Source organism: Lepidochelys olivacea (assembly GCF_965140295.1).
Source record: "Lepidochelys olivacea isolate rLepOli2 genome assembly, chromosome: 2".
NCBI classification, from domain to species: Eukaryota; Metazoa; Chordata; order Testudines; family Cheloniidae; genus Lepidochelys; species Lepidochelys olivacea.
In genome coordinates, this window is record NC_140412.1 from 39,554,135 (window position 1) to 39,568,825 (window position 14,691).

The 14,691-nt window shown below is 40.2% G+C and overlaps 1 protein-coding gene across 2 annotated transcripts in view; it reads right to left on the reverse strand.

Annotated features, from left to right (window-relative positions):
• SPAG1 (sperm associated antigen 1) overlaps positions 1–14,691 on the reverse strand; it is a 67,355-nt gene that overhangs the window by 35,480 nt on the left and 17,184 nt on the right. For both annotated transcript variants that reach the window (XM_084620955.1, XM_084620954.1), the window contains exons 8-10: positions 13,789–13,919; positions 12,931–13,037; positions 9,021–9,183 (exon numbers count right to left, since the gene is read on the reverse strand). In XM_084620955.1, coding sequence (XP_084477081.1) covers positions 9,021–9,183; positions 12,931–13,037; positions 13,789–13,919 — 401 coding nt within the window. The remainder of the gene's footprint in view (positions 1–9,020; positions 9,184–12,930; positions 13,038–13,788; positions 13,920–14,691) is intronic.

Sequence of the window (14,691 nt, forward strand, 5' to 3'; positions counted from 1 at the left end):
AGAAGAGTACCCAGAAGTCACCTACTACAGGACAGGCCCAACAAAGAAAATAACAGAACGCCACTAGCCATCACCTTCAGCCCCCAACTAAAACCTCTCCAACGCATCATCAAGGATCTACAACCTATCCTGCAGGACGACCCACCACTCTCACAGATCTTGGGAGACAGGCCAGTCCTTGCTTACAGACAGCCCCCCCAAACTGAAGCAAATACTCACCAGCAACCACACACCACACAACAGAACCATTAACCCAGGAACCTTGCAACAAAGCCCGTTGCCAACTGTGTCCACATATCTATTCAGGGGACACCATCATAGGGCCTAATCACATCAGCCACACTATCAGAGGCTCGTTCACCTGCACATCTACCAATGTGATATATGCCATCATGTGCCAGCAATGCCCCTCTGACATGTACACTGGGCAAACTGGACAGTCTCTACGTAAAAGAATAAATGGACACAAATCAGATGTCAAGAATTATAACATTCATAAACCAGTCGGAGAACACTTCAATCTCTCTGGTCACTCGATTTCTGATCTCAAAGTGACTATCCTTCAACAAACAAACTTTGAAAACAGACTCCAACGAGAGACTGCTGAATTGGAATTAATTTGTAAATTGGATACAATTAACTTAGGCTTGAATAGAGACTGGGAGTGGATGGGTTATTACACAAAGCAAAACTATTTCCCCATGTTTATTCCCCACATCCACTCCCCACTGTTCCTCAGATGTTCTTGTCAACTGCTGGAAATGGCCCACCTTGATTATCACTACAAAAGGTTTCTCCCGCCCCCCCACCCCCCCGGCCGCTCTCCTGCTGGTAATAGCTCACCTTAAAGTGATCACTCTCGTTACAGTGTTACACCCATTGTTTCATGTTCTCTATGTATATAAATCTCCCCACTGTATTTTCCACTGAATGCATCCGATGAAGTGACCTGTAGCTCACAAAAGCTTATGCTCAAATAAATGTGTTAGTCTCTAAGGTGCCACAAGTACTCCTTTTCTGGATGCAAAACAGTGTGGACCAATGCATGTTCATTTTCATCATCAAAGTCAGATGCCATTAGCAAAAGGCTGATTTTCTTTTTTGGGGGTTTCGGTTCTGTAGTTTCCACATTGGAGTGTTGCTCTTTTAAGACTTCTGAAAGCATGTTCCACACCTCCTCCCTCTCAGATTTTGGAAGGCACTTCAGATTCTTAAAATTTGGGTCGAGTCCTTTAGCTATCTTTAGAAATCTCACATTGGCACCTTCTTAGCATTTTGTCAAATCTGCTGTGAACGTGTTCTTAAAAATCAAATATGTGCTGGATCATCATCCGAGACTGCTACAACATGAAACATATGGCAGAATGCGGGTAAAACACAGAGCACGAGACATACAATTCTCTCCCAAGGAGTTCAGTCACAAATTTAATTAACGCATTATTTTTTTAATAAGCGTCATCAGCATGGAAGCATGTCCTCTGGAATCATGGCCGAAGCATGAAGGGGCATACAAATATTTAGCATATCTGGAGTGTAAATACCTTGCAACATCAGCTACAAAAGTGCCATGGGAACACCTGTTCTCATTTTCAGGTGACATTGTAAATTAGAAGCAGGCAGCATTATCTCCTGTAAATGTAAACAAACTTGACTGTCTTAGCAATTGGCTGAACAAGAAGTAGGACTGTGTGGACTTGTAGGCGCTACAGTTTTACATTGGTTTGTTTTTGAGTGCAGTTATGTAACAAACAAAAGAAATCTACATTTGTAGGTTGCACTTGCACAATAAAGAGATTGCTCTACAGCTATCTTCCAGCAGCTCCCATTGGCCTGGAGCAGCGAACCGTGGCCACTGGGAGCCGCGATCGGCCAAACCTGCAGACGTGGCCGATAAACAAATCGGCGCAGCTCGCCAGGGGCTTTCCCTGCACAAGCGACGGAACAAGTTTGGGAACCACTACTTTACAGTCCTTGCATGAGATTAACTAAAAAATACTCTTTCTTTTGTAATTTTTACAGTGCAAATATTTGTAATAAAAATATAAAGTGAGCATTGTACACTTTGCATTCTGTGTTGTAATTGAAATCAATATATTTGAAAATATATAGAAAAACATCTAAAGTATTTAATGAATTTCAGTTGGTATTCTATTATTGTTTAACAATGGGATTAAAACTGCAATTAACCATGATTAATTTTTTTTAATCGCAATTACTTTTTTTGAGTTAATCGCGTGAGTTAACTGCAATTGACAGCCCTAGAATATATATATCTACCCATCAGAAGTCCCTGTAAATAACATGGAAAGGAGAAATTTTTAATTCGTCTTCTTGTAATATATCAACATAGCTCAAGAAAAAGAGGTTTCATATGAAAGGTAAACATAAGGACAAAGCATAGCCTTATATGAGTTCAGATTAAAGACACACAATAATGAAAATTAACCCTAAAATAAGCTTTAAACAATGTCCAGAAGATAAGAAAATCCACAAAATCACTGTATCAGATGTAACCTTAGACAAATCCCTCATCTATCAGAATGGCCTATCACCATAGTATGTAGGTATTTAATTTTATTCATTAGAGGAGGTTTTGGAAAAAATTGATAAACTAAACAGTAATGAATCACCAGGACCAGATGTTATTCACCCAAGAGTTCTGAAGGAACTCAGATATGAAATTGCAGAATTACTAACTGTACTTTGTAAACTATCATTTAAATCAGCTTCTGTACCAAATGACTGGAGGATAGCTAATGTGATGCCAATTTTTAAAAAGGACTCCAGAAGTGATCCTGGCAATTACAGGCCAGTAAGCCTGACTTCAGTACCAGGCAAACTGGTTGAAACTATAGTAAAGAACAAAATTGTCAGACACATAGATGAACATAATTTCTTTGGGAAGAGTCAACATGGTTTTTGTAAAGGGAAAATCATGACTCACCAATATACTAGAATTCTTTGAGGGGGTCAACAAGCATGTGAACAAGGGGAATCCAGTGGATATAATGTACTTAGATTTTCAGAAAGCCTTTGACAAGGTCATTCACCAAAGGTTCTTAAGCAAAGCAATCTGTCATGGGATAAGAGGGAAAGTCCTCTCATGGATTGGTAACTAGCTAAAAGATAGGAAACAAAAGGTAGGAATAAATTATCAGTTTTCAAAATGGACAGCGGTAAATAGTGGTGTCCCCCAGGGGTCTGTACGGGGACCAGTCCTATTCAACATATTCATAAATGATCTGGAAAAAAGGGGTAAACAGTGAAGTGGCAAAATTTGCAAACGATACAAAACTATTCAAGATAGTTTAAGTCCCAGGCAGACTGCAAAGAGCTACAAAAGGATCTCTCAAAACTGGGTGACTGGGCAACAAAATGGCAGATGAAATTCAATGCTGACAAATACAAAGTAATGCACATCGGAAAACATAATCCCAACTATATATATAAAATGATGGGGGCTAAATTAACTGTTTAAATTAACTGATCTGGAGGATGGTGTGGATTGCACTCTCAGCAAATTTGTGGATGATACTAAACTGGGAGGAGTGGTAGATACGCTGGAGGGCAGGGATAGGATACAGAGGGATCTAGACAGATTGGAGGATTGGGCCAAAAGAAATCTGATGAGGTTCAATAAGGATAAGTGCAGGGTCCTGCACTTAGGACGGAAGAACCCAATGCACAGCTACAGACTAGGGACCGAATGGCTAGGCAGCAGTTCTGCGGAAAAGGAACTAGGGCTGACAGTGGACGAGAAGCTGGATATGAGTCAGCAGTGTGCTCTTGTTGCCAAGAAGGCCAATGGCATTTTGGGATGTATAAGTAGGGGCACAGCGAGCAGATCGAGGGACATGATCGTCCCCCTCTATTCGACATTGGTGAGGCCTCATCTGGAGTACTGTGTCCAGTTTTGGGCCCCACACTACAAGAAGGATGTGGATAAATTGGAGAGAGTCCAGCGAAGGGCAACAAAAATGATTAGTTTCAGAGTAACAGCCGTGTTAGTCTGTATTCGCAAAAAGAAAAGGAGTACTTGTGGCACCTTAGAGACTAACCAATTTATTAGAGCATAAGCTTTCGTCAGCTACAGCTCACTTCATCAGATGCCTATCGTGGAAACTGCAGCAGACTTTATATATAAACAGAGAATATGAAACAATACCTCCTCCCACCCCACTGTCCTGCTGGTAATAGCTTATCTAAAGTGATCATCAGGTGGGCCATTTCCAGCACAAATCCAGGTTTTCTCACCCTCCACCCCCCCACACAAATTCACTCTCCTGCTGGTGATAGCCCATCCAAAGTGACAACTCTTTACACAATGTGCATGACAATCAAGTTGGGCTATTTCCTGCACAAATCCAGGTTTTCTCACATCCCCCCCACCCCCATACACACACAAACTCACTCTCCTGCTGGTAATAGCTCATCCAAACTGACCACTCTTCAAGTTTAAATCCAAGTTAAACCAGAACATCTGGGGGGGGGGGGGGGGTAGGAAAAAACAAGAGGAAACAGGCTACCTTGCATAATGACTTAGCCACTCCCAGTCTCTATTTAAGCCTAAATTAATAGTATCCAATTTGCAAATGAATTCCAATTCAGCAGTTTCTCGCTGGAGTCTGGATTTGAAGTTTTTTTGTTTTAAGATAGCGACCTTCATGTCTGTGATTGCGTGACCAGAGAGATTGAAGTGTTCTCCGACTGGTTTATGAATGTTATAATTCTTGATGTCTGATTTGTGTCCATTTATTCTTTTACGTAGAGACTGTCCAGTTTGACCAATGTACATGGCAGAGGGGCATTGCTGGCACATGATGGCATATATCACATTGGTGGATGTGCAGGTGAACGAGCCTCTGATAGTGTGGCTGATGTTATTAGGCCCTGTGATGGTGTCCCCTGAATAGATATGTGGGCACAATTGGCAACGGGCTTTGTTGCAAGGATAAGTTCCTGGGTTAGTGGTTCTGTTGTGTGGTATGTGGTTGTTGGTGAGTATTTGCTTCAGGTTGCGGGGCTGTCTGTAGGCAAGGACTGGCCTGTCTCCCAAGATTTGTGAGAGTGTTGGGTCATCCTTTAGGATAGGTTGTAGATCCTTAATAATGCGTTGGAGGGGTTTTAGTTGGGGGCTGAAGGTGACGGCTAGTGGCGTTCTGTTATTTTCTTTGTTAGGCCTGTCCTGTAGTAGGTAACTTCTGGGAACTCTTCTGGCTCTATCAATCTGTTTCTTTACTTCTGCAGGTGGGTATTGTAGTTGTAAGAAAGCTTGACAGAGATCTTGTAGGTGTTTGTCTCTGTCTGAGGGGTTGGAGCAAATGCGGTTGTATCGCAGAGCTTGGCTGTAGACGATGGATCGTGTGGTGTGGTCAGGGTGAAAGCTGGAGGCATGCAGGTAGGAATAGCGGTCAGTAGGTTTCCGGTATAGGGTGGTGTTTATGTGACCATTGTTTATTAGCACTGTAGTGTCCAGGAAGTGGATCTCTTGTGTGGACTGGACCAGGCTGAGGTTGGTGGTGGGATGGAAATTGTTGAAATCATGGTGGAATTCCTCAAGGGCTTCTTTTCCATGGGTCCAGATGATGAAGATGTCATCAATATAGCGCAAGTAGAGTAGGGGCTTTAGGGGACGAGAGCTGAGGAAGCGTTGTTCTAAATCAGCCATAAAAATGTTGGCATACTGTGGGGCCATGCGGGTACCCATAGCAGTGCCGCTGATCTGAAGGTATACATTGTCTCCAAATGTGAAGTAGTTATGGGTAAGGACAAAGTCACAAAGTTCAGCCACCAGGTTAGCCGTGACATTATCGGGGATAGTGTTCTTGACGGCTTGTAGTCCATCTTTGTGTGGAATGTTGGTGTAGAGGGCTTCTACATCCATAGTGGCCAGGATGGTGTTATCAGGAAGATCACCGATGGATTGAATTTCCTCAGGAAGTCAGTGGTGTCTCGAAGGTAGCTGGGAGTGCTGGTAGCGTAGGGCCTGAGGAGGGAGTCTACATAGCCAGACAATCCTGATTAGGGGTCTGGAACACATGACTTATGAGGAGCGGCTGAGGGAACTGGGATTGTTTAGTCTGCAGAAGAGAGAATGAGGGGGGATTTGATAACTGCTTTCAATTACCTGAGAGGTGGTTCCAGAGAGGATGGTTCTAGACTATTCTCAGTGGTAGAAGAGAACAGGACAAGGAGTAATGGTCTCAAGTTGAACTGGGGGAGGTTTAGGTTGGATATTAGGAAAAGCTTTTTCACTAGGAGGGTGGTGAAACACTGGAATGCGTTACCTAGGGAGGTGGTAGAATCTCCTTCCTTAGAAGTTTTTAAGGTCAGGCTTGACAAAGCCCTGGCTGGGATGATTTAATTGGGGATTGGTCCTGCTTTGAGCAGGGGGTTGAACTAGATGACCTCCTGAGGTCCCTTACAAACCTGATATTCTATGATTCTATGTTACCACTCAAGAAAGAGACCTTGGAGCCATTGTGGATAGTTGTCTGAAAACATCCACTCAATGTGCAGCGGCAGTCAAAAAAAACAAAACAGAATGTTGGGAATTATTAAGAAAGGGATAGATAAGATGGAAAATATCATATTGCCTCTATATAAAACCATGGTATGCCCACATCTTGAATACTGCATGCAAATGTGGTTGCCCCATCTCAAAAAAGATGTATTGGAATTGGAAAAGGTTCAGAAAAGGGCAACAAAAACGATTAGGGGTATGGAACGGTTTCCATATGAGGAGCGAATAATAAGACTGTATCCGCAAAAAGAACAGGAGTACTTGTGGCACCCTAGAGACTAACAAATTTATTTGAGCGTAAGCTTTAGTGGGCTACAGCCCACTTCACTGGACGCACAGAATGGAACATATAGTAAGAAGATATATACACACATATATATATACACACACACACACAGAACATGAAAAGGTGGAGTAAGAGGCTAATTAATTAAGATGAACTATTAACAGCAGGAGAAAAAAAAACTTATAGTGATAATCAAGATGGCCCATTTAGACAGTTGACAAGAGGATGTGAGGATACTTAACATGGGGACATAGATTCAGTTAGACTGGGACTTTTCAGCTTGGAAAAGAGACGACTAAGGGGAGATATGAGGTCTATAAAAATCATGAGTGATGTGGAGAAAGTAAATAAGGAAGTGTTATTTACTCCTCCTCATAAAACAAGAACTAGGGGTCACCAGATGTTCTGTTCCGTTTATTCCTCCTGGGGCACCGGGCATTGCCCACTGCTGGAAGACAGGATACTGGGCTAGACGGACCTTTGGTGTGACCTAGTATGGCTGTTCTTATGTTCCAGAAATTTTGACTGAAAATATCAGTAAGGCTACTGTACCTTCTAATCATTTTTTGTGTCTTGGTACCATCAGACTAGATGCTGGGTTTTCCTTTTATCTTAACTGACATGCAGAGGTGCCACAAGAATTTTTCATGCCACCATATCTTTAAGTGTTGATTCCCGATTGTACACACTAGTAAATAATTCAGAAGATTATATGAAAACATATAATCTATAATGCCCAAATTGTTCCTGACTTAATTTTTTTTAAATTACCTAAATCAAACCAGACAAGACTGGAGTAATCAAGATACAGAAGAGATCATTTTATTTGCCATCAGCCCAAACCTAGAGCATTCTATGTACTCTCTAATAAGAAGAGAGGAAAATACCTATTCCTAAATCTGATGCAGGAATCCAGGCAGTAGGGAACTGGGGAAGATTCTATGCAGAAGTTCTACAGTAAAGCAGAAAGAGACACAGAGTAGCTTTGGGATAATTCTTTTTTCCCTGTTCTAATAAAGTTTCTTGTTCAGCATCAGAAGAAAGTGACTCTTTCTGGGATTCTTTACCATTGTCATACAACACTTGGCAACGGAGACAGGAACCAAGATACCAATCTTCAAGAACTTGGTGAACACTCAAGGTGCCATATGCAAAGCAAAAGCAGGAATAACAGATGAGCTAGAATAGCAGATACTTCAGATCAGTTATGTGCAGTGTTGTTTAACCATGTTGGTTCCAAGATATTAGAGAGACAAGGTGGGAAGAAATATCTTTTACTTGACCAACTTCTGTTGGTGAGCTTATCTCTCTCACCAACAGAAGTTGGTCCAATAAAAGATATTACCACATCCATCTTGTCTCTCTTTTATATTGTTATTTTCAGACTGTGGAAGACAATATTCTGAGGATGAAGAGCACAGAATCATTTTTGAGGAAAGATTATAGCATTTGGGGTCACCTTGAAAAATATGATCAAATGACAGCCTGTGTCCTAGCAATGGGAATGGAGACAATTGCAGTCTTTCCTCCTAAACTGCACTAAGGAAGAGCTATTATTAACATTTATATGGTAATAGTGTTTAAAGGCCATAACCAGGTAGACCCCACTGTGCTAGGCAAGGTACAAACAAATAATAAATTACAGTCCCTGTGCCAGTTTACAATCTAAAAAAGACAAGATACATAGGTTGTTGAGATGAACAAATGCATTAGAATGGGGGAGACAAAAAAAAATAAATATACTGGATAAATGAGGGCTAAATGACCTGCTACAAGACATTACCATTTAACCCTTTTAACTCTGCCTATTATTCTGATCTCCAACAGGAAAGCAACAAGTTCTCACAGTAAAATACTTGCAAGAAGGATCTCAGATTGGGCAGAGAGAGAATTCAGACATGGCATAAAGGCCTAAAAAGAGAGGGTATGGAGGTGCACCATAACATTTAACTGGAGGGCTGTGTCCTTCTCAATTATCAAGAACCAAGTAGTCCAGGGTAATGGAAAGCATTATGGAAGGAAATGGGATAACAGTCCTAAAAACAGTGGGAAAAATAAATTAAAGTTGGTTCTGTGGCCTTTGGTGCCACTGCAAAGTTAGAAAAAAGACTCGGCTAAAGATACAGTGAGAGTTGGACATTCACACTGCTTAAAAACGTTCAAATTGCCAAGATCGGTATCCCAGGTAACAAATATATAGACAAACATTACTTTTATCTCCACTGCCACTTTCACGTTCTTCTCCATTTCCTCCTCTTTCTTCATCACCATCTGACTCCTCTGTATCTTGAATAAGTATTCTTTTTCCTTTGGTGTGCGTCTCAGATACAGTCTCTAAATCTTTCAGCTTCTGCTCAATATCGGACAGATTTTTCTGCAGTGTAGCAATAATAGCAATTTTAGAAGTCTTAAAAAAAATTAGCATTTAGATAGTGCTTTACCTTTGCAAAGCACTTTCCATTGTCTAAATAATGCCTACAATACACCTCTGAAGTAATTACTTGGTATTACCTTAAAAATAAGAAAATAGAGATAGGTTGAATGACTTTCAAGACTATATAGTGAGTCAGTTTCAGAACTGGGATTAGGACTAAATTGTTTCTGACTCCCCATTCCAATGCTATATCCAATGCCTACTGCATATACATAATTATACAAATCCATAGGTACCATTTGTTAATAAATTCTTTGAAACATAAATTGTGCCTACCTACCTCTGTGTGTGTAGATAGTGCAACACTGACAATGGAACCAACTGGCACAGTCTACAAGGACAGAGACTAACAAATTTAAAGCCTAAAGACAATGGATTACTACACTAGAACTTTAGACAAGGCATAAAAATAATTTAATCAAAATCCACAGTACGGAGAACCCAATGTCTGCTACGGACTTTTCTTTTCAAATAGTTAAACTAACAGCTAGGATCAACCATAGGAAATGATCATTTCTTGCAGAGTCTAGTAGAAGCACACTGCTGATTGATGAAAAGTTATGCTGGTCTTACAAGAGCTACAATTCTCCCATTTATTTCATTATCATAACCACATGAAAAATACCAGAGGAATTCTAAAGCTGCTAATTTCTGTTTGTAAAAAGCTTCTAAAAGGCCAGATTTGACATATGTCCTAGAGGTTACAGCTAATTATTAGAATTCAAGAAGAACTTTGTTCCAGTTATCAAATGAGTCACTAATTGCCTACTATCAGGCAAGCCCCTTAATCAACCCAATTGTAAAACTTGCTAAAGCAAGACTTCTTTGCAAAGCAAATGCTGCATTTGCGTAGAGTTATCCTGAGCATATATTTTCTTCAACCTACCATACACATTCGGAGATTGCCAGAGGAGAATGCCCCTTTGTGGATTACACACATTTTTGACTACACACTCACACTCTACATTAAGTCTCTAACAAAGAAAAATAAGAGAAAGTGTGTTCTCAAAAGAAAAAACATAACACCTTATTCTGCAAAAGAAATGAGTGCAATATCATACTCTTTCTAATGCTTAATGTACGTTTAACTTCTGATGTTTAAATGGTGCTGTTAAGCAAAGTAATAACTTTATTTGAGATGATGAACTTGTGATTTACCGGATACCTAAATGACAACTTGATGTCACCATTACCACACAAACAAAAATAAAATCTGGCAAAAAGTTTGCCAGAAAATTGCATTTTCAATCATTTGCCACATTCCTATTTAATCCTAAGAAAACATTACTGTATTACTGTGGAGATTTCTGATAGTAACTCCTCACTTAGCGTCATCCCAGTTAACGTTGTTCTGTTGTTACATCGCTGATCTATTAGAGAACGTACTCCTTTAAAGTTGTGCAATGTTCACTTATAAAATTGTTTTGCTGGTGTGGGGTTGGAACTAGGGTGGGCTGACAGCCCTCCTATTAGCTCCCCTCCACAGACCCCCAGCGCCTCCCGCCTGTGGCCCCGCGCCTCCCCCATCCTGAATGCGGCAGAATAGCTGTTTCGCTGTGTTCAGGAGGCTCAGAGAGGGAGGGGGCACTGCTCCGTGGGTCCCACCAGTGGGCAGGAGACACGTAGGTGGAGGGGAGCTGATGGGGGTCTGCCAGCCTACCCTGGTTCCAAGTCCCCACCCGCTAGCTATGACAGGCTGCTCATCCAGAGAATCCCGCAAGTAGTGGACAAAGTACCATACTAGCAGGCAATGAAAAAAGTTTCCCTGGAGCCTAACCCCCATATTTACATTAATTCTTATGGGGAAACTGGATTCGCTTAACATCGATTCCCTTAGTCGCATTTTTCAAGAACATAACTACAACGTTAAGCGAGGAGTTACTGTCATGAGATTGAAGCACAACAGAACCTTGCTAATTTGCACTGACAGTCACGGCACTCAAGCCAACAGCTTCCTGGTATACACAAGATGACTGCAGGCTGGGCATTGACAGTGAAGGAACTTCAGTTCTTGAGCAAAACTTCCTACCTTGGTCCAACAAAACCCATCGTTTGTTGACTTCAAGGGCATACTGGCAAGGACAATCTATTCTTTGGGACTTTGGAGACAGGAGTGGTTAACTGTTATGGATTTATTCTGTAAGTTTTATGTGTTTTCATACTGTGCATGAATCTAGGGCCTGATCTTGTGAGGTTGCAAAGTAGCCTGGCGCACTCCACACCCATAAAAGTCAATGGGAGTTGAGGCTTCTCAACACATCTCCAGAGGTGCTCGGAACCTTACAGGACGATCAGAACATTAAAGCCTATAAAAATAACTGGAAACTCCTTATTTTGGGAAATTAATAAGTAAAAATAAACCAGGAGATATGAAATCTTAGTAACATCAGATCTAGCCACAGTTGTTTCTACCAAATCTTTGCTGAGAAGAGGAGGAAGACTGTATTTCATACACACACAATGGCAGAGAAAGCAGAACAGTAAAGTGTGAATTACTGAGGTTTAATTTTTACTGTTATTTATAATTCCTAGTAAAATGTAAATATTAATAATGGTAAAGAGACAAGATAACAAGCTTTAGTTTTTGGAAAAAACTCTCAGAAATGATTCAGCAATGCCTCCTCTACAACTGACTATATCAGAGGTTCTCAAACTGTGATCTGTGGACCATGATCCATTCAGGTGGTCCATGGATAGTTCCCTCTAAGGTGCGCACCTGGGTGGTCGCACACAAGAGAATGAAGGGCCACCCACCTAATTAGTGGAGCCGGGAAGGCGTGGCTCCACTAATTAGGTGCCTGGACCCTGGAGAAGACACACGTGTAAGGTGAGGTGGTGGCCTTGGGGGGAAATAGGGGGTAGCTGAGAGGGGGCAGTGGGGTAAGAAGAGGGGGTGAGGGGAATTTGGGATGTGAAGGGCTGCAGCGGCCAGAGAAAGAGGCGACTTTCCCCAGCCCCAGCTCAGGGGCTGCCGTGGTGGGGGAAAGAGGGAGAGACCCCCCACTCCTTGGTTACTGTGGTGGGGGAAGAGAGGACACATCCATTACATTAGAAAGGTAAGACTACTGATATTAAAATATGAGTTGTGTGCTTTTATTTGTAAAACAAAAAAAATTATTATTATTAAGTTTTCTTTTTATATAGCGCTTTTATCCAAAGCACTTTACAATAGTTAGCTAATGGTACAAACAACATTTGGAAAGATCATTAAGTGGTCCGCCGAGATGCTCAGCAATGTTCAAGTGGTTCACGGAAAAAAAAGTTTAGAGACCCACTTGGCTATATGACTAGGCACATGAATCAGTCATACATTTTTATTATAATTACCATCTCATCTGTAGTCACAAACACAATTATATTGTTTAGGATGCATTTTAAAAATAGTCATTTCAAATATGTATTATATATTAACATTTTAACAAGTACTTTAAGCTAGAATCTTTTATGGTTCATATCTCATATTTGCCATTATAAAAAAGTAGAAGCCCAGACTTCAACAAAGTAAATTCATTCAGAAAAGTGAAGTCAGTGAGCCAACCAGAACTTCAGCAGAGTTTGCCTGAATAAAAAGTAACTAGATATACATCCATTATTATACTACAGTATATCACTTTTATCTTACATCAAACACATAACACAAGCAACATGCATCTTGTTCTAGAAATACACAGAGTTACTTGTCTTTACCTTAGCTATGGCATTTTCTGGTTCAACATGTAATACTTTGGCCAAATCCTGTATAGCTGCCTGGTAATTCTGTAGATGCTTGTGTACAGTGGCACGGCGCATAAGAGCTACAAATTAACAAAGAACATACTATTTATATTGTATTGTTCTAAATTATACTGCAGACTACAATTAATTCACATTTAATCAGAGAAAGTACAATGTGAAGTACAAAACAATTCTGCATTAAATTTCATAAAGCCTTGCATCCACTTCATAATGGTTATGTATTAAGTTAATTTTTTTTAATTACATCATTTGATAGGACATACCCTACATTTATATGGTGATACATGAACTAGCATTCCTCTTAATAATTTTCCAGTCTGTCCCACTCTCTCCATATAAATTTAGTTACCTATTTACAAATACTTATCTTAGTAAGAAAGCATGCAACAAGCACCTTTCACTGCTCTTTTAATGCAGCTGTTAAGCTTGTTAAAGGAGGTGCTATTCTGTGAATATTAGGACAGCGCATGTCACCAATATGATGTGGCTAACAATCATCATTTGGAAAGCATGATCTGACCACACACCACCATCCTACTGTTGCTTCAGCCCAATCTTAGAATCTTGGATCAAAGATACGCAGGACAAACCTGCACAAATCCCCAAACTGCCACTTAAACTAGCATAGGCGGAGCTAATCTGGGACTATTTTTCCCCACATTTGAGGTCTGACAACTGAAGTCAAAGGAAAGACCTCCCATTTATTTCAATGGATGATAAACTAGGCCTGCATTCCCCCCCAATCCCCCACCCTGAAAAAAGATTTTTCTCTAGAAATAAAATTCTGAGAAATGCTAGTTGACATTTCACCTTTTAGGTTGCCAGGCTCCAAATCTAACACTTTCTCACAATCCTGAAAAGCATTATGCCAGTTTTGAAGTTTGATTTCTGCTTGAGCTCTGTTATTATATGCTGACACAGTGGGCAATACTGATATGCTCCTGCAAAAGACAAGACAAGGTGAGCTGTATACTAGAAAGAAAAACAAGAGCATACAAAAACTTCATTAAAGTCAGTTTTAAATTGTAAAGAGTTATAATAAAATTAAAATCACTAAGCAATGCAATTTCAACTAGAGGACTGTGAAACAGTATGCAAGATCAATTTATTTTAAAATCATGGCAACATAAAACTGCACAACAAGATGCTCTGTACAAAAGTGATGCATCTCTTAAAGCAATTTAGAGAACTTTGATGCTCCTCCTCTCTTATTAAATCTTTCTTGTTAAATTATGGTGCCCAAACTGAAAATAGAAAGTAGGTTTTATTTTAGAGTGGTAGGGCTGGGTAGATGGTATACAGGAGGAAAAAAGACTGACGTGCAGTATAGAATAATCAGGTTATAGTGAACTTATTTTATATAGCTGTATACTAGATAGGACTGTAGTCACTTAAAATTGCTATCAATCCACTCAAACACATTTTATTCAAATTTTATGAATTTATAAACTTAAGTAAATAATAATTGCCATATTGAATCAGACCAGTAGTCCATTCAGCATACTATCATGTCTCTGATAGTGGCCAATGCCAGATGTTTCAGATGAAGGTGGAAAAAAATAAAAACTAAACAAAACATTGTGGTCAAATGTGGGGAAGTTTCTTCTAACCCTGCAACTCAGCAGTTGGCTCAGGCCCTGAAGAATGAAAGCTTATGATCCTTCTTAAAAAAAAAATTATATAATTCAACTGTAGATATTCTTGATATCCATA